The sequence below is a fragment of the Chelonia mydas genome, chromosome 1 (assembly GCF_015237465.2).
Source record: "Chelonia mydas isolate rCheMyd1 chromosome 1, rCheMyd1.pri.v2, whole genome shotgun sequence".
NCBI classification, from domain to species: Eukaryota; Metazoa; Chordata; order Testudines; family Cheloniidae; genus Chelonia; species Chelonia mydas.
Genome location: NC_057849.1, coordinates 259751507 through 259776332, shown reverse-complemented (window position 1 = coordinate 259776332; position 24826 = coordinate 259751507). Strand labels below are relative to the sequence as shown.

At 43.4% G+C, this 24826-nt stretch overlaps 1 protein-coding gene across 3 annotated transcripts in view; it reads left to right on the top strand.

Moving 5' to 3' along the window:
- The window catches only part of TTC26 (tetratricopeptide repeat domain 26), an 82137-nt gene that overhangs the window by 31212 nt on the left and 26099 nt on the right, over nucleotides 1-24826 (top strand). For all 3 annotated transcript variants that reach the window (XM_007064063.4, XM_037883272.2, XM_027826481.3), the window contains 7 exons: nucleotides 1972-2117; nucleotides 3995-4166; nucleotides 4587-4661; nucleotides 11698-11800; nucleotides 14481-14536; nucleotides 18175-18228; nucleotides 18695-18758. In XM_007064063.4, the coding sequence (XP_007064125.1) occupies nucleotides 1972-2117; nucleotides 3995-4166; nucleotides 4587-4661; nucleotides 11698-11800; nucleotides 14481-14536; nucleotides 18175-18228; nucleotides 18695-18758 (670 nt within the window). The remainder of the gene's footprint in view (nucleotides 1-1971; nucleotides 2118-3994; nucleotides 4167-4586; nucleotides 4662-11697; nucleotides 11801-14480; nucleotides 14537-18174; nucleotides 18229-18694; nucleotides 18759-24826) is intronic.

Below are 24826 nucleotides of genomic sequence, written 5' to 3'. Positions count from 1 at the left end.
TTGTCCTCACCCATAACTGTTTCACATTTGGGGACAATGTATACCTTCAAATCAGCGGCACTGCTATGGGTACCCGCATGGCCCCACAGTATGCCAACATTTTTATGGCTGACTTAGAACAACGCTTCCTCAGCTCTCGTCCCCTAATGCCCCTACTCTACTTGCGCTACATTGATGACATCTTCATCATCTGGACCCATGGAAAAGAAGCCCTTCAGGAATTCCACCATGATTTCAACAATTTCCATCCCACCATCCCCCCCCGCACTGTTCCTCAGACGTTCTTGTCAACTGCTGGAAATGGCCCACCTTGATTATCACTACAAAAGGTCCCCCCCTTAGCTCCCTGCCCCCGCTCTCCTGCTGGTAATAGCTCACCTTAAGTGATCACTCTGGTTACAGTGTGTATGGTAACACCCATTGTTTCATGTTCTCTATGTATATAAATCTCCCCACTGTATTTTCCACTGAATGCATCCGATGAAGTGAGCTGTAGCTCACAAAAGCTTATGCTCAAATAAATTGGTTAGTCTCTAAGGTGCCACAAGTACTCCTTTTCTTTTTGCGAATACAGACTAACACGGCTGCTACTCTGAAATCTGAAATGTTTGTAACTCTGACCAAAACATTATGGTTATTCTTTCAAAAGGTTATGACTGAACATTGACTTAATACAGCTTTGAAGCTTTATTATGCAGAAGTAAAATGCTGCTTTTAATCCTCTTAATGTAAATGAAACAAGCACAGGAAACCGTTTCCTTACCTTTTTAAACTTTCCCTTTATTTTTTTAGTAGTTTACATTTAACACTGTACTGTACTTTCTTGTCTTGTGTTTTCTTGTCTCTGCTGCTGCCTGGTTGCATACTTCCGGTTCCAAATAAGGTGTGTGGTTGACCAGTTAGTTCGTAACTCTGGTGTTCATAACTCTGAGGTTCCACTGTACTTTAGGAGGTTTTGGAATGAAAGATACTATGAAGATATAAAATTACTGTTTTTGAGCACTGTTGGCTGTGCTGGAGTGTTATTGTATGACCAGCACAAGCACGAAGGAAAGAGATATGAAGCAAAGATGAGCAGCTAGATATTTTAAATGTGGGAGACTTATCAATTTTTTAAAAAACAAATAAAAAAATCCCTAATGTAAAAAACAGCAATAACAGCAATAGAATGGGTTCACAGTTACCACTGGTAGCAGCAACGTACATAAGAAGGGGAAGCATCAGAATTGTAAGTGACTTGAGTGGTCCGATTTAATGGGCATTCTTGGCTAGTTTATAATGTTTATGCAATTGCAAAATTGTTTGTAAACCATGCTCTCTCCATTTTACTTTTGCGCATTTGTTATGTAAAATGCAACGATTCTTTTAAATGGAAACTATTACATTACATTGTATGGAATCACAGAAATTGGATATGTGAGGTCTGGAGAAGGAGAACTAGTTAGTGCCACAAAATAGTGTTATGGAGCCTTTGCAATAGGCTTTTGCTCAGTGAGAGTTGTGGGGTTTTTTGTTTTGTTTTTGGTGAAGAGGGATGGGAACTTAGTTTCTGAGAATTAAGCTTTGGATCCAAACCCAACAAATCTTTCTCTTAGCTCAAATTATAGTAGTAAATTTTTATATTACAAATTTATTTTGAGTATGGAGTATCTAATCCATCTCTCTGCTGTTACCCCCTACATCATGGCATATCAGATTTAATTATGCCTGAATCGGACTTGATAGTTGTGTGTTTAGCCTCAAGCTCAGTTATTTCCAATGATTGCTTTCTACGTCTTCCCTCAACAGATTTCGCCATTGGCAAAAGAAGTCTTAAACTTAGAAAGCAACTCCTAATGTCTAACCTGAATCTTCTCTGCTGCAGTTCAGTCTCACTTAATATTGTTGTATGCCCTTCCTGATTAATATGACTAATTGCTCTTGTTTTCCTTGCTGAACTCTTTTGGAGGTTATCTGTCTCTTTCTCTTTAGTTCAGTGATGAAAAGAAATTGATGAGCTTCCATCAGAATTTGCAGGACATCACAGAAGATCAGCTTAGTCTGGCATCTATCCACTATATGCGGTCCCACTACCAAGAGGCTATTGATATCTACAAACGCATACTGCTTGATAACCGGTTTGTGTCTCTCTTTCTCCTCCCCTCCATTCTCAGCCTCACTGCAGTATCTCTAATGAATTTGTGTTTCCATTCCATGTAGTTGCTTGGCTTCCGGAAACTTATTTGTGGTGGTATCAATACTTTTGTGTCTTTCCCTCTGTGAGAAGGGGACAATGCAGCCATCTCCATTTTGTCACTGGAATCAGAACTGTTACACCAATAAGGCACAAGGAGAATGTGTCCACCCTAATCCCCCTTTTTTAACGTACTTCGTTCTGTGACCCATCCTGGGATCCCCTCTCCTGTTTCTTATGAAATGCTACAGAATTACAGGCAGAGCAGAAAATGTTCTGAGTGTGTCTTACCCACAATACAAAGCATGTACCTGTCTCTTTTGTTTTGTTTGGCTGATTGCCTGTGTGACCCTAATTTTTAGTTACTGAACTCTCTTCCACCTCAGTCGTCATAAGAAATCCTCAGTCTTGTTGTTTTTATTCAAGGATCCTATGTGTCCTTTTGAGCTCTGAGTATTCTTTCCATTCCCATTTTCCCGTTATAACCCCTGTCCCAGGATTCCACATTATAGCCACCAACCTCAGCCAGGAAGTGGATAAGGAACCAAACCTTTGGAGATGTTGCTGTTGAGAAGCACAAGGCATGTGTTTTCCCCCGACCACATCTTCACAGACAGTTTTTAGTGTGCTGCCTATGTAATATTCTCTAGATGCTGGCCTGGGAAGCAGGGTCCAGAGTCAAAGGAAGGCTTGGCAATGTATAAACTGCTATTCTGGAACAGGTCAATGGTCTTTTGCCTCTGATAGTGTATAATGCTGAATGCTTCAAAGAAAGCTGAAACACCTCCATAATGCATATCATTGTGTAATTCTGTGCTTTGGGAGGAAATTTCAGCCTGACAGTCCCTAGGCTATGATCAGCTTATGCCCTGAAAAATCAATAACCTTTGTGAGACAAGGTGGGTGAGGTAATATCTTTTATTGGACCAACTTTTGTTGGTGTGAGACACAAGCTTTTGAGCTTGCACAGACTTCTTCAGGTCAGACGAACAGAGGTCAGTCCAATAAAAGATATTACCTTACCCACCTTGTCTCTCTGATATACTAGAACTGACATGGCTACCACAACACTGCATACAGTAGCCTTTGTAACAGTTATCCTACAAATTGTTGTTACTGCAAATGTTTTTCTTATTCCTGTAAATGTCTAGTCCTTTTTGGCTTGATATTGTGCAGTAGTGAATTTCACAGGTTACTTATACATGACATAAAAGTAACTACTGACATTAAAGAAATCTTTTTGGAGTTTTGTATGCATGCAATATACTTGGCAAAGGAAAACAGTCAAATTGCCTTGTATACATTATGTGGATGAACCTTAGTTCATCAGTCCAAATAAAATGATTGCATTCTCTTACATTCCTTCACATGGGGTTATCATCATTTCCTAAAATAACAAGCCCCAAATTTCACAGGTCATTCTTGTATGCACTAGTGCTTGGAAGAAACTAGCTCTTGTTTCACCCTCATGATGCTGGGATAATGTGTTGTGACATTGACTCAATACATGTTGAATTATGGTTTCCGTGCGTGACAGAGTAATGTCTTCATATATGCAAATGTCACAATACAATTACTTCCTCCTGTGGGACAAATGCAGTTGGCATCCCTGCAGACGCAACCCCGAATAGTTTTGTGCTTGTCTGCTGAATCCAGAAAGTCACATATAAGGCTGTTCTCAGGAACTCAATATTTGTTGTATTTCTAAATGGTACATGGGGAGGTGAGGGAAAGTCATAACAGATTTTAATATTCCTTTTCAGCACAATTTTCTGGTAGGAAATGAATGCTTCTGTGAACTCTTCCTCTTTTGCCCTTCAGGGAATACCTGGCTCTCAACGTATATGTGGCTTTATGTTACTACAAACTGGATTACTATGATGTGTCACAAGAGGTGCTGGCTGTTTATCTTCAGCAAGTTCCTGACAGCACCATAGCTCTTAACCTCAAGGCTTGTAACCACTTCCGACTTTACAATGGCAAGGCTGCTGAGGTATCTATTGTAAAGCCCTTCTGGCTTGTCAGTCTCATTTGAAGTCCCATGCAAGTTTCTTTTCCCTGTTGTGTTATCTGCCTTATGCTTAATCACAATTATTGACAAATGACCGTTTATAATGTCAGTATCCTCCCCCAAAGGATATCACCTATCCATAGTCCTCACATTGTTGGGCACTTAAGTTTTCTGTTTCCATGCTGGCCTTTCCATTTTCCCAATGCAAGTTTTGCTTTACATTTGTATGAATTATCCATTTGCAACAGTCATCACAGTGAAAGGGGGGGGTGTTTGTTTTCCTCCACCAACCCAGCTCATCACAGCTGGAGTTGCCTTCCTATCAGTTTCAGATGTGGTGTGGATCTGCACTTGTGGGGGTATTTTTGCTAAACTTTTTATAGGTATAATATTTAATTTCAGGCAGAACTCAAGAGCCTGATGGACAATGCCTCATCATCTTTTGAGTTTGCTAAGGAGCTCATTAAGCACAATCTGGTGAGTAATGGATTCATCTGAGCTGTGGATCTCAAACTGTGGTCTACAGAGCTTTTCTTGATGTACCACCCTTGAAAATTGGGAATTAAGCAGTAGGAGGTGGGGTGTTAGGAGGTGATGTGAATCCATAAGAGTCACCATGTAAGCAATGGAGGCAATCTGATCAATACGCTTCCCACTTTTACTTAATCAGTTTCATTTTCTGATGCTTTCCTTGTCTCTGTGCCATGTTCAAGACAAGAACCTGCATTCTTACCCCCTCTTTATACTTTGTCTTCTGGGACAAAGTTGTTGCATTACACCATTCTGGTATTTTTGTATTGTCATGGCTTGTTTTACCATGTCATGAAAAAATGTTGCTTTATCCTTAGGGGTATGTTAGGATGCTTTAAATGTTCTGTGAGCCTGTCCTTGCAAGATACTTGGGATTAGGCTTGGCAAGCCAGTCAATTGACTGCCTATTATTTGATCATGGTCAAATATTCCAGCAAGAATACCCTGATATAGAGGGCAGCCTATCTTTTTGATTGCATCATGGTGCCATTCTTTAGAACTTCATTTAATTGTGTTTCACTTTTTTTGAGTTAAAGTAACTATCTAAGGCTAAGCCTGTTGGAGACCATAAAGTCTTACTTGTTTTGTTATCATTCTAATAAATCATTGCTTTAAAATATTTGACCATTTTTAATGTAGTCTGACCAATTATTTTTGGACTGGTCAAATCCCCAACACTACCCGAACAGCCCTGTCAAAATCAGGACTTTAGTGCAAAAATCAGAATGGGTGAGGATCCCGAACAATGTTGTCTAACCATGGTACAATGTCAGTGGAATTAAAATGTCTCAAGATAATAGTCTCTATTTGCAAAGTTAATGACTAGGAACTAATGGTGGGCAGATACTGAGGCAAAGTCAAAATATTTGTGTTTGAAGTAGGAGATATACTGATCATCTGGCAACATTCTATTCCAGTGATTTTATTCCTACTCTTTTGAATGACTGGTTGTAGTAGTTTGCTTTTATTTGATGTTGGCGTGTTGCTCAGTTTGGTGTGCTCACTGGATGGAAGAAGGCAAGGACATCGTGGCCTGGTTAAAACCCATACCAAACTTTATTAGTCAAATTACATCCAAAGGTCGCATTGGAGGACAGCCCAGCATGGTCTCTTCACCCCATTGACCCTTTGCCAATTCTTAGCGGCTCCCTCTGCAGGGGATGCCAGTCATCATACTAGGAGGGTCTCTGCATGTCTCCAATTGCCTGCTAGCATCCCTCCTCCTTTCCGGGGTTGAGGCAAGAGGGGGCCTCGACCCCATAGCCAGCACCACTGTGCATTGGTGGGGTGGTTCCCCAGGATAAAGTCCTGACCCCTGGTTCTCATTTTCCCCTAGGGGTTAGACATGATGCCCTCAGGATACCCACTATGTTACCTTTTTGTATCTGGAGCCTAAATCAGCAAGTTCCTGTACCCAGCACCTGCCACAAGGAGGTGCCCACCTTAGCTTGGCTGCCTCAAGCCCACTACCTAGAAGTTCGGCCAACCCAATACCAAGATCATCCAGAAACAAATTGTATCAGAGTGGTACATTCAATCCTCAGTAAAGCTCAGCTGCACTCTGGGCTATGTGGCCATGTCTGATAACTGAAGCACCCCTGGACCCCAGCCATGTTGCAATTTTCTGGTTGGCCTTCCTTCAGGCCCTATCCACCTTTTGTGGGTATGCTACAGTCCAATATCTGTGGTGATACTGTCCCCATGTCAAGAAACATATTTGCCAGCAGTCCAATATCCCATTTGGACTTCAAAATCAGTTTGAGGCCAGGGCACGTTCTAAGGTAGTTTTCTCCTAAATGGATAATGATGATGTCCAGTGTGTCCTTTCGGTGCTCCAGCCCATGCAAGAGGGACACAAGTTAGTCCCAGGTCATGCCCCGGCTGCCGTGCCAAGACAAAGTCATGTCCCTCCTGAGGCCCAGCTGCGAGCTTCTTGCCCAAATTACATGCTCTCTTATAAGCCCAGTGCACAATGCCATGCCCTCAATCCATATTCTCAGCTGTGTGTGTGCTGTGTGATCATTTAGTGTGATCAGCATGGGGAAGGAAGCAGACATGGTTAAAACCTGTGGCACTTACAGCCCACACCCTGTGTTGGCTTCCCCTCAGGCAGCTGCATGTAGGATTGTAGATCGCCAGCATCCTTTAGCCTGGTGTGCTTAAAATGTGGGTAGCCTGAAGATATGTGCTCACCTCCACAATGCCCATGTTCGTGCCAAAACCTACAGTATGCATGACAACGCTTCCCTGTCTCATTGTAGTTTCAGCATGAAAACCTCGGCTGGTCAGGCACGTAGTGTCTTGAGACCAGATCCATTGCTCCCTTCACACACCAGCTTTTCCAGTACGTAGCCACAATTGGTGTGGGGTTCTGTTCACAAGTGCCCCTGAACCGTGCACTCCAACCATAGTTCCTGATCAGTTTTGTCTCAGCACAGGGAGGGGTTCAGGATTACCCTCATTCTAAAGTGCTCATCATACAAGACCAATGAGGTGCTTGAAAATATGTTATATGCCCTATGTATAATGTCCAAATACATCAGCATGGGCCCATATATTGCTGCGTATAGCTGTCCTGTCACCCCTGTATAGGTAATGTAGGTCACAAGCCAGTTGTCCCAATTCCCATGTATCTTGGATGCTTTATCCCAGGGGTCGGCAACCTTTTAGAAGTGGTGTGCCGAGTCTTCATTTATTCATTTTAATTTAAGGTTTCGCATGCCAGTAATACATTTTAACGTTTTTTAGAAGGTCTCTCTCTCTATAAGTCTATATATTATATAACTAAACTATTGTCATATGTAAAATAAACAAGGTTTTCAAAATGTTTAAGAAGCTTCATTTAAAATTCAATTAAAATGCTGATCTTATGCTGCGGGCCGGCTCAGCGCGCTGCCAGCCTGGGGTTCTGTTCACCTAGGCCAGCAGCAGGCTGAGCAGGACCTGCGGCCAGGACCCCGGCTGGCAAGGGGCCAGCAGTCAGAACCCCAGACTGGCAGCGGGCTGAGTGGCAGCCAGGGTCCCAGCTGCTGGCCCCGTTCAGCCCGCTGCCAATCTGGGATCCTGCCCCTGCCCACATAGAGTGGTTATGTACCTACCTTCTCCCTGGTTCTAGCTCATTCTCTTCCTCTCTCTGCACTGAGCTGAGGGTGGGAGCGCACTGAGCACATGGCTGGGGGTGAAGGAGCAGGTTGGAGGTTGGGGTGTAGGGTCTGGCCAGGAGCTAGAATGAGGGAGGGGGCTTAGGGTTGGGGCAGGAGGTTTAGGTGTGGAGTGCTTACCTGGGCAGCTCCCATTTGGTACGAGGGTGCAGCTAGGAATGGGGGGGGCGTGCAGGAGCTCCCGTTTGGTGCTCAGGGTGGGGATGGGAATGTGGGGGGTACAAGAGTCAGGGCATAGGGTGTGGGGGGGCTGGATATGTGTGGGGGGTGCAGGAGTCAGGGCAGGGGGCTGGGGGCATGTGAGGGAGGTGCAGGAGTCAGGGCTGGGGTCGTGGGGGGATGTAGGGGTCAGGGCAGGAGGCTGGGGTATGTGTGAGGGAGGTGCAGGGGGTTGGGGGTGCTCCCAGCCCTCTGCCCAGAGCGGCTCACGGCAGGGGGCTGGAGGGGATATGCCCTGATTCCACCCCCCTTCCCCAAGGCCCCATCCCCACCTCTTTCCCGGAGCAGCAAGCACGCTGCGGCTCTGCTTCTCCCCCTCCCGCGCAAGTGCCATCAGCTGATCAGTGGCAGGGAGGGAGAGGAGGAGGGGCAGGAACCCAGCATGCTGGGGGAAGAGGCAGGGGAGGAGGGAGCTTGCTTGCCCTGCAGCAGAAGCCAGCAGGACCAAGCTTCTTCACCCTGCCCCCACAAGGGGGTCGGGTGGGTGGAGAAGAGCGAGCCGGGGCAGGCAGGATTTTTAATGGCACTCTGTTGCCTGCTGGGGTCCCGGCCGCCGGCCCCGCTCAGACCACTGCCGGCCTGGGTTTGACAGCGGGCTGAGCGGGGCCAGCGGCTGGGAACCGGCAGGCAGCAGCATGCCATTAAAAATCAGCTTGCATGCCATCTTTGGCACGCATGCCATAGGTTGCCGACCCCTGCTTTATCCTATCTCTCTTTCTCTTCTCTCCACCTAATATAGGTTCCCTGAACAGCAGGGAATATATGTCCATATACGCCACCCACCATATTTTCTCACGTGTTAACTGGAGAAAATGGGTCCCCAGCTGATGAGAAGCAGCTGCCTACAAGCCACATTCAAACACACATTAATAGACCTGTTGGACAGCTGCTGTAAAGGCTGTGGGGTGGGGAGTGGGGGCCTGAGGCTGTAGTGCCATGAGCTGTGTGACCAGTGGCTGTGATCCCGGAATCTGTAAGGCTACTGTCTGAGGAGCTGGCAGCTGGAGGGCCAGTAGCTGGGGGTGGGCCTGGGCATTTGGGGCCCCCCTGTGCCACACTATGGTGTGTTATATAACTTCCCATTCATGTCCCCCATGTGGTCCCCTGCAGGCCTAACCATTAAACCACCTGGAGCCCTACCCATTGCTCCCACCAGAACTGCCTGTCTGAGACAATATGGTCACACACTGAGGGTGCCATACCACTGGGGCATATCCCCTGCTCTTCTAGTGGGCCCCAACTTTTTGTGAATTCACTCTGTAAATGACTATTATTTTCCAGGGCTCCAATCTGATCTGAAAAGGACTGCATCATCTCCATGAGGTGCCCTATTTTTCGCCACTTAGGACGTAGTTCCCTTCCTGGCCTCTTGCTCTTTTCTCTCTCCTTCCTGATGTTTTTGGTTGCCTCCTGGTCTGGGATAGGATAGCCCTGTACTAAGTGGCTAAATGGGTCTGTTAGCCTATCCTGCTGCCTCACTGGCTCTTGGTTCCAGCCCTGCAGACGCCCAGCCACATGCCTTGCATAATCAAGCAGGTATTGGTCATTGCCAGACTGCTGTTTATGATCCATGTGTTCTGCGTGTTCTGTTCCTATTTTGACTGCTGGAAACCAGCAAACAGGAAGTGTGGCTCTGAGCATATGACTCTTATCATGGCTCCAAATCTCATGCCAAATCCCACCAGATTATGGCTCCAAATCATGGGCCAAATTCCATAAAACTCAAGATTACCCTGAAAGTCTGGTTGGAGCTGGAAATCTCTCAGGGCCTGTCCTTTTGTCCTCTCCCATCGTAGGAGCCACCAAAGCAAACCCCTTGCTAGACTCAGGGCCCTCTTCTTTTTGTTCAGTAGCTGCATTGTGATTTACAAATTTATCCAAATGTAGGATTACCAACCCTCCAGTAAAAAGAATGAGGAGTACTTTTGTGGCACCTTAGAGACTAACAAATTTATTTGAGCATAAGCTTTTGTGGGCTAAAGCCCAATTCATCAGATGCATGCAGTGGAAAAGACAGTAGGAAGATATATATACAGAGAACATGAAAAAATGGGGGTTGCCACACCAACTGTAACGAGACTCATCAATTAAGGTGGGCTATTATCAGCAGGAGAAAAAAAAAACTTTTGTAGTGATAATCAGGATGGCCCATTTCAAACAGTTGATAAGAAGGTGTGAGTAACAGTAGGGGGAAAATTAGCATGGGGAAATAGTTTTTAGTTAGTGTAATGACTCGTCCACTCCCAGTCTTTATTCAAACCTAATTTAATGCTGTCCAGTTTGCAAATTAATTCCAGTTCTGCAGTTTCTTGTTGGAGTCTGTTTTTGAAGTATTTTTTGTTGAATAATTGCGACTTTTAGGTCTGTAATTGAATGTCCAGGGAGGTTGAAGTGTTCTCCAACTGGTTTTTGAATGTTATAATTCTTGACGTCTGATTTGTGTCCATTTAGTCTTTTGTGTAGAGACTGTCCAGTTTGGCCAATGTACATGGCAGAGGGGCATTGCTGGCACATGATAGCATATATCACATTGGTAGATGTGCAGGTGAATGAGCCTCTGATAGTATGGTTGATGTGATTAGGTCCTATAATGGTGTCCCTTGAATAGATATGTGGATGTGGACAGAGTTGGCAACGGGCTTTGTTGCAAGGATAGGTTCCTGGGTTAGTGTTTTTGTTATGTGGTGTGTGGTTGCTGGTGAGTATTTGCCTCAGGTTGGGAGGCTGTCTGTAAGCGAGGACTGGCCTGTCTCCCAAGATCTGTGAGAGTGAGGGATCATCCTTCAGGATAGGTTGTAGATCCCTCCAGTATTGTCCTGGAGTCTCCAGGAATTAAAGATTCATCGTTAATTAAATATTATATCATGTGATGAAACCTCCAGGAATATGTCCAACTAAAATTGGCAACCCTATCCAAATGGCACATTGACTGAACCACAAACCAAGTCGCAACAAGCTTGTCCATAATTTTTTTCTAACATATTATGCATTCAAGAGTTAAAGCTGTTTTCTGATGTCAGTGGTGGAATTATGTTTTGATCCTTTTACCAATGATTCAGCAGGTGGTAAGCTTCCTTCCCAAGTCACACCTGAACCAATGTCCCATATGATGTTGTTGGAGGAGGGAATTGTTATGTGAAACTGAAGACTTGACTATTTTTGGTCATTTAAAGATCATGTGACACTTTTCACATGTCTAGGATTATTAGCCCTGATATTTTGGTATAATTATAATTAAAGCAAATTGTAATTTTCCATCTATATTCCCCTTGCAGTTTCAGTTCAGTTCATAGTCTACCTAACTTGTTCGACACTGTTATGTGTTGTTGCTTTGAACTGTTGTATAGCTGATGTGTTCTGCTCCAAGAATAGTTACCATTTACTGATGGGTTAAGTATTTTTGTAAAGTGCTTAGAGATTTCTCAGGATAAAGACACTATAAAATGTGAGATGTTTATAATTATTAATAAACTAGGGGTCCAGTAGATGCCGAATCCGTTGACTATAACATGTCACTACTGTGGAAATTTCAAGGATGATTGTGAGACCACAGACTGGAACACTCTATAGGACTAACAAGATGGGTGCTTTCTTTTCTGCAGGTTGTATTCCGAGGAGGGGAAGGGGCTCTGCAGGTTCTGCCACCCCTGGTTGATGTTATTCCTGAAGCCAGATTGAACCTGGTGATTTACTATCTCCGGCAAGGTAATGAAATCTCCCTCTGGCTCTCTCTTAGATGCAGGGATTAGAAACTTTTTCTTTTCTGTGACATCTGTTCATCATCTCACAACTACCTTCTTCAAATGGGCCACAGCATTCTTTGCACTGTTTCATCTGTGGTCCTGTGGTAAATAAGCTAATGTCATACATACTTTCATGACTTCTGAAGGAAGACCATTTGCAAAAGGTTGAACAAATCCACTTCAGCAGAAGATCAGAGACTTTTTTTTACAGTAGTGAAACACTTCCCCTTAAGCTTGCTAAAATGCTAAAAATGTACACAGGATTGCCACCCAGGCAATGAAAATTATTTCTGTAAATGTGGCACAGAGAGGCTGTAAAAAAAAAGGGACCAGAAACAAGGCTGCAGTCTGCAAACAAGACAATCCATTCCACACACATTTGCCAACTGTTGAAAAATGTAGGTAGATTTCCTGGGCAGCAAGACTTTCTTGTGTTTCCAAGTCATTTCTGTCTTTGCTTTGGGTTCCTTTTGTATTTTTTATTGCTTACAATGCCTCCCTCTCCCCTCATGCTCATCACCACTGTATTTCTCCATTCAGAAGTGGATTGACTGATGATTTGGTGTTAACTGCAAGAACCTGTGTAATGGGATATGTTGATCACTTGTCCACTCATTGACTTCCTTATTCATGGTATTTCATCACCTCTGCATGACTAGTTATTTAGAGCAGTGTTCTTAAAAGCAGTAGATGTTATCTCCTTTGTCTTTATGGTTTAGTCCCACGCATTCTGTTTTATTGTATTTCAAAGGAGGTTGCAGTAACGTTGACTGCTTCAGCTTGTAACCTTTGCCACTTTGTCATCTATCTGTCTAGAGTTCGGGCTGGTCTACAATGAAAAGTTATATCCGCATAGCTGTCTCTCAAGGGTGTAAAAAATCAAACCCCCCCCCACAGCAATGTAGTTAAGCCAACCTAACTCTAGTGTAGGCAGTGCTAGTTGATGGAAGAATTCTTCCATCAACCTAGCTACAACCTCTTGGGGAGGTGAATTAACTACAGGGATGGAGAACCCATCCTGTTGCTGTAGTAAGTGTCTTCACTGAAGCGCTACAAGTGCCATAGGCTTGGTCAAGTTGGTTCTTTTTAGATGAAAGAAATAAAACTGTGATATCCCCACAAAACTCAAAATAATCCGAAAAACTTTGGACTTCTTACCTAAGAAGCAGAAATAAACCACACCCTAAACTTTACATACCAATAAGTGCATCAAGGCGTTTGAGTGGCTATAAAAGTATTAAAAGAGAAAGCTCTGTGGGCCTTCTGTAGCTTAATTATATTAATTCTGAAGCTTGATGTGCCGATTTTTAGCAACATATTTATGCCATGCCAATAAGGTTATTGAATTTGAATCCCTTTGTCAGAGGCCTTGTCTCAAATGAGTTTTCTGCTTGCTACTCATCTGCATCCTAGACTGTCTCTATATCTGCACATCCAATTGGTACTCAGCTTCATTACTTGAGCTGTGACAAATTTTAGTACATAGATGTGCTCTCTTTTCCTATTGCCATAAATGGATATAGCTCATTTATGGTACATACTGTACAGAAGAACCTCATTAATATCATTTTGCTAATCCACAAGCCCTTTAATACTCACAAAAATGGCAATTTCACCTGATTTCTCATCAAAGATTTAATACCAGAGATCTGCAGTAAGATCTCATATTAAGACTTCATTACTTTTACAAATTGTACTAAAATGCATGTACTAGTGAACCAATAATACTTGGTATTTAAGAGCAAAGTATTTAAAAAAATTATTGGCCTCATATGTACCTAAGTACCTCATGAGCATGTGAGGTTTGATTTATTTTATAGTGTTTTGAAGATGTAAAATGATGTATAAATATTATACAATGAAGTATAATTTAAGTTAAACTGTACTTGTCAAAATACATGAACAAATATGTTGTTCTATAGTACCTTAGTTTAAAAAAACAAAACAAATTTATTAGCTCAATAATTATCAACATCTGGTAATTTGCGATGGATTTCCTGGTTATTAGTCTGAATTAACTTTGCTGGGTAATTTCGTGACAGAGAAGAACCCTGGGCTAATATATACAAGTGAAGGGGATGGAGTTAAGATGTTCTAAGACTGGATCCTTTTTTTTAGAATGTACTTTTTTTAGAACTTTTTTGTGTGAGTTAAATTCTTTAATTAACTTCTGCACTAACAGTGCTTTTTACATGGGAGAATTAGGATCAGATACACTAATTTGCCAAATGTTGAGGTATTAATAATGAAACTGTAAAGTCTGTATTCAGAAGCATCTAACCCAGTCTTGCCCTGAGGGAGAAATAAATGTGTCAGGGGAGACAGGAGTATGAGGGATACAAGGGATGACCTTGTACTATTGAGAAGTCATCCACTGGACTATGAACAAGGGGCCAAGTGATCTCTGTACTAGGGAAAATGTAGTAATAAAGAAGCTATTTCTCAAACCATGTTTGTTATACAGGCTCAAGAAAGCCACCACTAGCAAGGTATAAATTTACACAGATTTATAGTCCCCTTACTCCTCCCCTTCAAATGCTTTATCTATCTATGGCTGAGTAAAGGAATCTTGTAGAGGATGAGTGGTCTGTCTGAATACGGTTCACTGTGGTTTGTCATGCATGTAACTTCTGGTATTTCAGATGATGTGCAGGAGGCTTATAACCTGATTAAGGACCTGGAACCTACAACTCCACAGGTAATTTGAGATTTATGGCATGGTTACTTAAAGAGAGAGTTTGTAAGTTGGGGTAGAATCTGCCATGTCCAAGCCAGTACCCTGAGGATTCATCCCCTTTAACACCCTGCATTCATCCTTCCACTGCCTTTCACCAGTGCTGAAGCTTTGTATGTGTGAAATATATACATACATGTATTATTTTATTTATCATGTTTATTATGGTAGTGTGTAGGGGCCAGTGGAAAACAGGGCCCCATTGTGCAAATGTAAATGCACTGTACAAATGTAGAATAAGAGAAAATCCCTAACCTGAAGAGCTTACAGTCTAAATAGACAAGACAGACACAGGGTAGGGGAAAAGGATAGAATGCACAAACAGAGTGAACAATGCAGCAGTGGTAAATGTAATGTTAGTTTTGCAATTTTGTTATTTAAATCCTTTCAGTTGGGTTATCTTAAGCATATTAGCTAGATGGGAAGAGTGACTGTGGGAGGTGTTGGAGGAACAGCCAATCAGCACAGGGCAAGGAATGTTCAGAGTGAAAACTGCTGTGTCCTTGGCTCCTGCTTGAACTGCTCTCTGCAGCTCCTGGGCTGACTTATGTCTCATGCTGACTCTTCCCTGCAGTTTTTTTCTCAAAGGTCACATGGCTGGGAAGGAGAGGGAAGACTTTATGAGTCCTTGTGAGGGGATGGGGTTGTACTTTGCATAGGTCTGGGTCTGGGAGGTGCTAGGGGGAAGAGGTGGTCCCAGCTAGGCCTCATTTTATCCCCTCATCCCAGTTCAACACTATGTATTTGAACTGCTTTTTGCAGCTGCTGGGCCAGCTTCATTCTCTTGCTCCTCCCTGCATTTTCTTTCTCAAAGCCCACATATATATATATATATACACACATGCACTGTATAAATACAGTGGATCTGAACAAGAGAAAATGTCTAAAAGAGACACTGAGGAAGGCGTACTCTGAAAGATTATATGATACAGTGACCAAAACGCCTGAGATCTGTGTACCCTAGAACTTCAACTGTTGCTGATGGTGGAGTGGCACCAGCAGTGAATTACGAGTCCTAGTTTTGGCAGCATTGGAGCAGCTACTGATGGCTTTGCCACTCAAATTATGCAAGTCATCCCAAACTCATGCTGATAAAACCTTTTGTCCACTCCACTCCTTCATGTGTTACCTGTTTGTGTTCATGTTCTGTATCTACTTATTGGTAATGGCCATGTGCTGTAAATGTTACATGAACATGAGTTGAGAATGGCAAAACTACAGGCAAATTATGCAGATCATCTTAGATGTGTACCAATAAATATTTTATACCACACAACAGCCATTGTGAATTGTGCATATGCCATATATGTTACAGAAAAAAAGTTTTACAATGTTTATTGGTACTGTTTTATGATCTCTCTCTACCCGCAAAGCCAGGCTCCCATAGTTATCACGAGTACCACTGTGCCGGCTTTTTAAAAGGGAGAAATTATATTGAATAAATGTTAGAAAGATTTAATATTACCTAAAAGAGCTTTTTCAAAAATAATGTAATATTTAACATCTGACATTTTAGGATCTTCCACAGCTCAAATCAAATGCTGGTTCCCACTGGCAAAATGGAAATCTTTCTATAGCAATGGTATAAATTCCTTTATTTAGCCCTGCAGAGACCTTCTACAATTGTAAATCTGTCACTGATTCTAGATTGAATGTTATCAAGTCCTGCTCCTCAGTGTTTGTCAGGAAATTCATATTTCAGGAAAAAGAGGAAACATTTCTCTGGTAGGCTTTTTTGAAAAGGTGACTGGAGCTCCTTGGGTTAAGAATGATAGATCCATCTCCACATGAAGGACTTCTATGTGTGTGTCTGATTTAGAAATACTTTTCTTCACATACATGCTGGTACTCGCCACAAGACTGATAATAGACAGTATGTTAAATGCATAAGAAGGGCCAGATTGGATCATACCAATGGTTCATCTAGCCCAGTGTACTGTCATCCAAGAAGAAAAGGAGTACTTGTGGCACCTTAGAGACTAACAAATTTATTTGAGCATAAGCTTTTGTGAGCTACAGCTCACTTCATTGGATGCATTCAGTGGAAAATGCAGTGTGGCATTCTGTATTTTCCACTGAATGCATCTGATGAAGTGAGCTGTAGCTCACGAAAGCTTGTGCTCAAATAAATTTGTTAGTCTCTAAGGTGCCACAAGTACGCCTTTTCTTTTTGCGAATACAGACTAACACGGCCGCTACTCTGAAACCTGTCTTCCAAGAGTGGCTGGTGCCAGATGCTTCAGAGGGAATGAACAGAACCGGGCAACTGAGTGATCCATCCCCTGTTGTCCAGTCCCAGCTTCTTGCAGTAAGAGGTTCAAAACACTCAGAGCATGGGGTTGTGTCCCTGGCTATCTTGGCTAATAGCCAATCCCAGCGGTTCTCAACCAGAGGTCCGGGGCCTCCTGGGGGGCCACAAGCAGGTTTCAGATGGTCTGCCAAAATAAACCAGAGAGCAGGGCCGATGTTAGACTCACTGGGACTCAGATCAGAAAGCCGAAGCCCAAGCTGCATGGCGCTGAAGCCAAAGCCTTAGCTTTGCGAGGCCCTCTGTGGTGTGGGGCCACAGGCAGTTGCCCTGCTTGGTACCCCTAATGCCAGCCCTGGCTTTTAATCTACTGGATATGCAGAAAATCAGTTGTTGCGGAGGTGGGATATGCAGGTTTTTACAGATGTTGGCTGGTGCTCAGAAAGAAAAAGGTTGAGAACCCCTGGCCTATTCTGCATGAACCTATCTGGCTGCCTTCTGGCTGAATCGTCCAGTGACCTGTGTAAAATGCAGTGAGTTTCTCAGTCCAGCTCCTCTTATTTACTACTGGTAACATTCCATTGTTGTGCTAATGAACAAGTTGCACCAAAAACCATAATCACAATTGGCATTAATATTCCCCCTCTTTGCCATCTCAGCAGAGGGGTTCAAGAACTGCAGAGGCTTCAGAGGTGCCTCTCTCCAGGGCAGGGTGGAGGAACTAAATATACATATGTGGGAAAACTTGCAATGCTTCTGCCCTTGCTGTACCTGACTTATGGGCAGAGGACTTCGTTCTCCAGCACTGTCAATCTAATACCTTTTTACCAGCACTGGATTTACTTTTTCATGCTGGTTGAAAGATATCAGTCTGTTTGACAACCCTGGAGACTCAAGTTCTCTTTACTCATAGGGTAGATGTAATACTGGCAGAGTCAATGCAAACTGCCATACCCTGAGGCAGACACACATATCCTCCTCCCTGGAGTGACCACTTAGAGGCCTGAAAGGGGAGTTCAGTCTACTCGGGCCCCTCTGCTGTGACTGACAACAGCAGGACAATTCCTGGCAATTTTGATGGTGTTTTTATAATGTTGCTGTCTTTACACAGGACCTTGATTCAGAACTCTAGCTCAGTTCACATAAACAACTGGCTCATATGCAGGATTGATTTTTTTTTTTTTTTTTTGGTTATTATTTATTGCACACTGCTGGAGTGCAGACTACTAATAAAATGATGTTTGAATAGAGTTGGCATGGGCAGGATCAAAATAATTTCTAAGTTGCCTGCAGCTGTTTTTTATGTCTTCTGAATTCTTTAACTTGTCTTCTCTGATCCTCTTGTTTGTTGCAGGAGTACATACTCAAGGGAGTGGTGAATGCAGCCCTTGGACAGGAAATGAGCTCAGTGAGTAAAACCCCTCTGCTGCTCCAGCATTTACATCAGTACTAGGGGAGAAAGAAATGTGGTATCTGGAATGCAGCTAATGGGAAAGAGGTGGTAGTTTCACACTCAGATCCCATGCTTTCTGAGTTCCTTCATTTATTCTCTCTCCATAATTCACAGTCCAGAGTGAGTGAATTGTGAGTTTCTGTTACTAGCCTGAGACTCATCCAAACTGAACTGAGCCTCTCTATCCTGCTTACAAAAGCCTTGCTTCTTTTTGCAATGATTCTGTGTATATAGGTCCATGCAATAAGATTCCTTCCTTCCTTGTTTATTGTACCTCTGTCCCCATCTTTCCCCTCACCCCACAATATGTGTATTCACTTTGCTTTACTTCACCCTACTCACCCCCCTTGGAGCATGCGTTCATTCGGTCCCATGGCACCACTCCATGCTCTGGATCTCATGTCATTTGTTTCTCTCCAAGAGGGATCATCTGAAAATTGCTCAACAGTTCTTCCAGCTGGTGGGGGGATCAGCCAGTGAATGTGGTACGTTTGAATTTTTCTTTCTCCATTATGTATATGTTCTTCTACTGATACTACAGTATATACCAGGGGTTCTCAACCTTTTTCTTTCTGCAGCCCACCTAAACATGCTATAAAAACTCCACGGCCCACATGTGCCACAACTGTTTTTCTGCATGGTAAAGCCAGGCTTTTTAGGGGGTAGCGAATAGGGCAACTGCACAGGACCCCAAGCCACAGGGGCCCCCACAAAGCTAAGCTGCTCAGGCTTCACCTTGAGGCCCGGTTGCCAGGGCTGGGCCGGTGGGGCTTTGACTTTCTGCCCTGGGCCCCAGTAAGTCTAATGCTTGGCGGACCCCCTGAAACCTGCTTGTGGCCCCCCAGGGGGCCTTGGACCCCTGGTTGAGAACTGCTGGTATATAATGTCTTATAATAGTGCTTATGCAATTGCTGACTCTCAGCATGTCTAGTGTCAGGCATTGTGTTGCTGTAGTTATGCTGGTAACAGCATAATGTTTCCACACAATGCATCTGCTGTCATACGAAACTGAGGATATGCTCTGACACACATGTGCACACAATTTTGAACGTTATAGACACCTACATGGTTCCAGTTAGAGAAGTAGGTTTGTAATAAAACAGCATCTCTATCAATGTAAAATGGTGCTTCTATCATAAACAGTCACATTAATAGCAGCATTTGGGCTGGAGATGGGCCCAGTGATTTACCAAATACACAATACAGTAAAAGCTGTATTATCCGGCATTTCCCCAACCGGAAAGCTCTATAAACTGGCATTTCTGATCTTTATTGAAATTCCAGTTTATAGTCTGGTTGTCACGGGGCTGGCAGGGGGTTGGGGCGCCGGAGGGAGTGTGGAGAGCGGGCTCTGGGAGGGAGTTTCGGTGTGGGAGAGGGCTCAGGGCAGCAGGTTGAGGCGCGGAAGGAGGTGCGGGGTGCCAGATCCAGGGGGCGCTCACCTCAGGCAGCTCCCTGCAAGTGGCAACCTGTCCCAACTGCTCCAACGCAGAGGCACGGCAGGCGGCTCTGCGTGATGCCTCCGCCCATAGGCGCTGCCCGCGCAGCTCCCACTGGCCGTGGATCCCAGCCCATGGGAGCTGTGGAGGTAGCTCTTGGGGCAGGGCGGAGCCGCTTGCCTAGCCTCCTCCTAGGAGCAGCTGGGACAGGTCGCTGCTTGCAGGGAGCTGCCTGAGGTGAGCGCCCCCTGGATCTGGCACCCCGCACCCCATCCTCTGCCCTCTCCCACGCCCAAACTCCCTCCCTCTCAGTTAACCAGCATTTTTCACTTACCGGCAACCCCCATTCCCCCAACATGCCAGATAAAACAGCTTTTACTGTATTATCTTCATGTAGCATATTTTTGTCTAAATTAGAATGTAAGCTCCTTGAGGCAGAGACAATATTTTATATGTTTTTTGTTCAGGGCAGCACATGCTAATGGCATTTAATAAAGAGGAATAATAAGAACTCTCAGTGCAATGTTCCAAAATGTACTGTACTTATATATATTATAATACACCAGCCATTCTATTGCCTGCTTAAGGTCATTCTGCTGACCTTGGACTTTGCATTTGCTTCCCTAGATTTAGGATGGGGATTATAGTTTTGCTGCCTTTGTATGAGAGCCCTTGCTAACATAGTTGGCCTAGAAGTCAAAATCTAGCACTTCCTTCTATTGCCAGTTCTTGGTGGTCTCCCAGGAGTAAAGAGCTAGTACCACCAGATTGTCTGTCTGTTTAAAGTCTCATACAGTGCCCTGCATCAACATATCTAACTGTTTCACAAAACTAGAAAGGAATGATGGTTTGTGTTTCTTAAAGTGAGGAAAATCCTGCTTTAGTGTTTTGGGGTTTGTGTTTTTTGTTTGTTTTTGGAAGGGGGCCAGAGAAGTGATTGATAGCACCTTCACAAGCCTGTTAACTTACTGGGAATTTTCAAAGATCAATGGACAAACAGAAAAAGCAGAGCACTTTCTCTGCTCTGATTCTGGTCTTTCTACATCTCTCACTCTCTACAGAGATCCCAGGACCAGACATGGAGACGGAAAATGTTTAAAAAACTGTTGAGAACAGGGTAGTTTATGAGAACGATGTCACACATTCAGCAAAGTCTTACAGGGGTCAGTGGTTAGATCTCTGTTGTTTCTGGTTAGGTTACTGACTTAGAAAATTAAAAAACATACAATGAGCAGAGCTAGTGTATGAGTCCTTCCATTCAGGAGCTATGTAAGTCTAGACTTTTAATTATTGTGCGTTTTCAGAAAAAACGAAGAAGCATCCATTCTGTAGCAACCATTATCTACCTTTCTTCCACAATAAAACCTGCCCAAAATCAACAGCTGTACACTGCATTTCAGCTAGGAAAAAAGATGGGTAAAACTATTGGTCACCAGTGGCTTATAAACTGGAATTGACATTGCAGATGAGGGCACTAGAGGTTGCTTTTTTGTTTGTTTTTTTTAATTGTTCCCTATACTCCTGGCAGTTAATGCCAGTACTCTGAGTGATCTTTCTCAATAGCTCACCTTTCTTTAGCCTCATGGTGGAAAATGAGATAAGGATCAGATTCCTTGGAGAGAGTAAAAGAAGAACTGAAGGTGGGAAACGCAGTGAATTGTCACATTTTTAACACTTTCACTTAATAAATGGTGTATCATTTCTGTGGCTGAGCATAACTCTTCGTAAGTATCCAGTTCTCATTAGACAAACTTAATTCTCAATATGAATGGACCCTGTAGCCCACTCAGGTGGCTGCTGCTGGCACACCTATAGCTGGTAGCTCTACCGCCTAGAACACAAGGATTGCACACTATGCCAAAATAATGGGAAGTAAGCACCCCCTCTTCATCTTCAGTAGTTTTAAGACCAAATCTGGCATTTGGTAAAGGAAAAACATCAGATCACTGGGAGGGAAAACTCTTTTCTGGACTTCATATTACCTTCCTTTTGAGTCACTTTAAGTTACACAAAGTATAGAGCTTTTCAAAATGAGCTTTTTTTCCTCTTCCTGTGTGACTCACATGGGATGGATTAGGTCTATAAAATCCCAACTTTCCTATTTTACTTCCATTTCATTGTTCAAAATGGAACAGAGCTAAGGCAAAGTCACCCATTCACCTCCTGCCATAACAAGTAGTATCCATGGTAAACCAGGATTGGTGATAGTGGCACCAATCCATGACTGTTTTGTGTTCTTTTTATTATCTTTTTAATACCATATTTTATATAGTCATCATCCCAAAGCATTCTATGAACAATAGTTATTCAGAAAATATTTCATCCAGCACTGGTACTGTACCAGCACAATACTGGTCAGATATTTAACAAAGCACAATAATGCTATTTATACCTAAGAACAAGGAGTGAAGAATACTATTCTGTTAAAATGAAATCATAGATAATTGCATTTTGCCTACATAAAATTATCCTCTAACGGGGAATTTGGGCAGAACACTGGAGCAAACAGACTTTCAAAGTGTGCCATTGAATTTTTGTATGACCACAGGTAGTCAGGGACCCAGCTTGTCTTTTCCCAAGATAGCGTTTATCTAGCAGCACAATATCCTCAAAACAGTGCTGGGGCTTTAGTTTATTACTGACTCCAGAAAAGAGTATGTTATACTGAATTATAGACACTGCTTCCTGTAGGTTTTCCTCTGGGTGTTTCCCCAAGTACTGATCAGGACCAATTACTTTTCTTAGATGTGATCAGATCATAACCTGAAGTCTTCCTACTTTTTATGGAATTTGTGCCTCTTAATAATGGTGAAAATCTCAGTTCAGTTTTGGACTCTTTTTCCTACTTCAACTGCTACCAAAGAACAATGAGGATAATGAACAGGAATGACAAAACTTTCTTGGCAGCTGGCCATGACTGTGGAACTTGCTGCAGGAGATCAGAATGACCGTAAACCTTGCCACCATCAGTGCGGAATGCAAAACTTACATCTTCCACTTAGCTTTTCCACAATAACAAAAACTGTGTGAGGGAGAGAAACAGATTCTTCTTTAGAATTTGTAAGGCGCTCAGATCCTATAGTGATGGGTGAAGTATTAATTGCCTGAAATAATATGAGTTAGTCAGGTCTGTAATCTTTATGGGGAAAGTGAACTATGTCTAGTGGAGTATTCAGCCCATCACATAATGATGGATGGGGACATGATGGTATCTCTGGCACATACATATGGAAATAACATACAGGATGTTATGGTTTCTAGCCATTAATGGGAAAATAGTCCAGGTCTCCAGCCATTTTGTGTTGTGTGTTTGGAGTTCATAAACCAGTGTATAGAATTTTCTAGGGGATAGTTTGCAGGAAGGGAAAAAGGGGTGTCTGTGGCTATATTCTGAAAGTTCATTGGGAGGCTGTATTTTACAAATATGGGAATATAGGTATTATGAAGAGGAAAAACTAGAACTCTAAGATTAATGCCCCTGTTGACTGTGTCTTGGAAATGTGTAGTATTAGCCTGAGTTGTATGAGATGTATGGATATTACTTTAATAAAATGCAATTTTTTAAAAATAATATGTGGAGGGGAATGTGCTGGGATAAGGTGATCTCCAACTAGAAAATAGAAGATGAGTGGGAATGTGGGGGGAAAGAATAAATCTCAAGAATTTCTTGACCTTTGAACATTCTGATTTTTATAAATTAATTTTCCATTACCTTGATTAATTTATAAAGAAAATATATTCTTAACTTTTACTCTCCTTAAATATTTATTTATATTTTGTTTGGATCTTGTATAATATAAATTGCTATGGATTTTTGAGCTTAAATATCTTGGTAGGTGTGTGGGGGGGGTCTCTTTTGGGGTCTCTTTGAGCCCTTCATTGCCTTGAGGAGGCATGAAAGAACACTGAGGTATATATAACTTATTGCCCTGACACATGAAGATGCACATCGTGATGGGCATACACGTAAGCAAGGGGAAAATTAAACACATAAGCCAATTTCTGTTCTCAGGTAGGTACTAGACTATAATACATAGTGAAGCGACCTGGGAAGCCAGAGTATAGAGCAGTGGTCCCCAAACTGTGGGGTGTAATCTCCCCCAGGGGGACCCAGAGGAACATGCAGGGGGAGGGGCTGGCCAGCCCCCACAAGGGGTGGGGAGGGAGCACCACCTAGCTCTGAGCTCAGTCCCACAGCTCCACTCCGCCCCCAGACCAGCTCTACCTCCAGTGGCAGCTGCACTCTGCCCCCTGCTCTGTCCCCAGCCTAGGGAGCAAAACCTTTTCAATTGGTTTCTTACATTCCCCATAAATGGACTCTATGTAAACACTCAAGTTGTTGTTTTGTTTTGTTTTTACATTCGACCAAAGTGTGTGTGTGTTTTATACAAAGACATCACACCTAGAGGTGATATTAAGGTGTTAAATTGCAGAGTCATGTGATAACACTTTTGATTGCCTCCTAATCCTCTGTCCACTAATCCATATCCCAGGGGGATTTAGTCTAATTTTTCAGGGCCCCCGAACAACTTCAAACTGCTGCTTCATTAAAAAAGCAAAAACAAAACTTTTTTCTCTCAAATGGGGAATTTTCCGTTCCATAACTCCTGCCCAAGGCCCAGATAAAACCTTCAGATAGGGATGGATTTTCTGTGTTTGAAAATTGTCATAATATTGGGGTTAACTATACATGTGCCCCCTTCATGACTTCCTCAAGGGCATACCCTTAGGTCTCAAGCCTCTAGCTCAGGGGCGGACAAATTTTTTGGCCTGAGGGCCACATCAGGTTTCCAAAATTGTATGGAGGGCTGGTTAGGGGAGGCTGTGTCTCCCCAAACAGCCAGGCATGGCCAGGCCCCTGCCTCATATCCAGCTCCCCCCCGCTTCTCGCCCCCTGATGGCTCCCCTGGCACTCCTGCCCCATCCAAACCCCATCCCCTGAGGCCCCCCGGAACTCCTGCCCCATCCACCACCCCCTGCTCCCTCTCCCCTGACCACCCCTGGACCCCACACTCCTGACTGCCCCCTGCCGCCCCATCCAACCCCCCCCCAATTCCGTACTGTCCCCCTGGGACCCCTGCCCCATCCAACCCCCCTGTTCCTTGCCCTCTGAC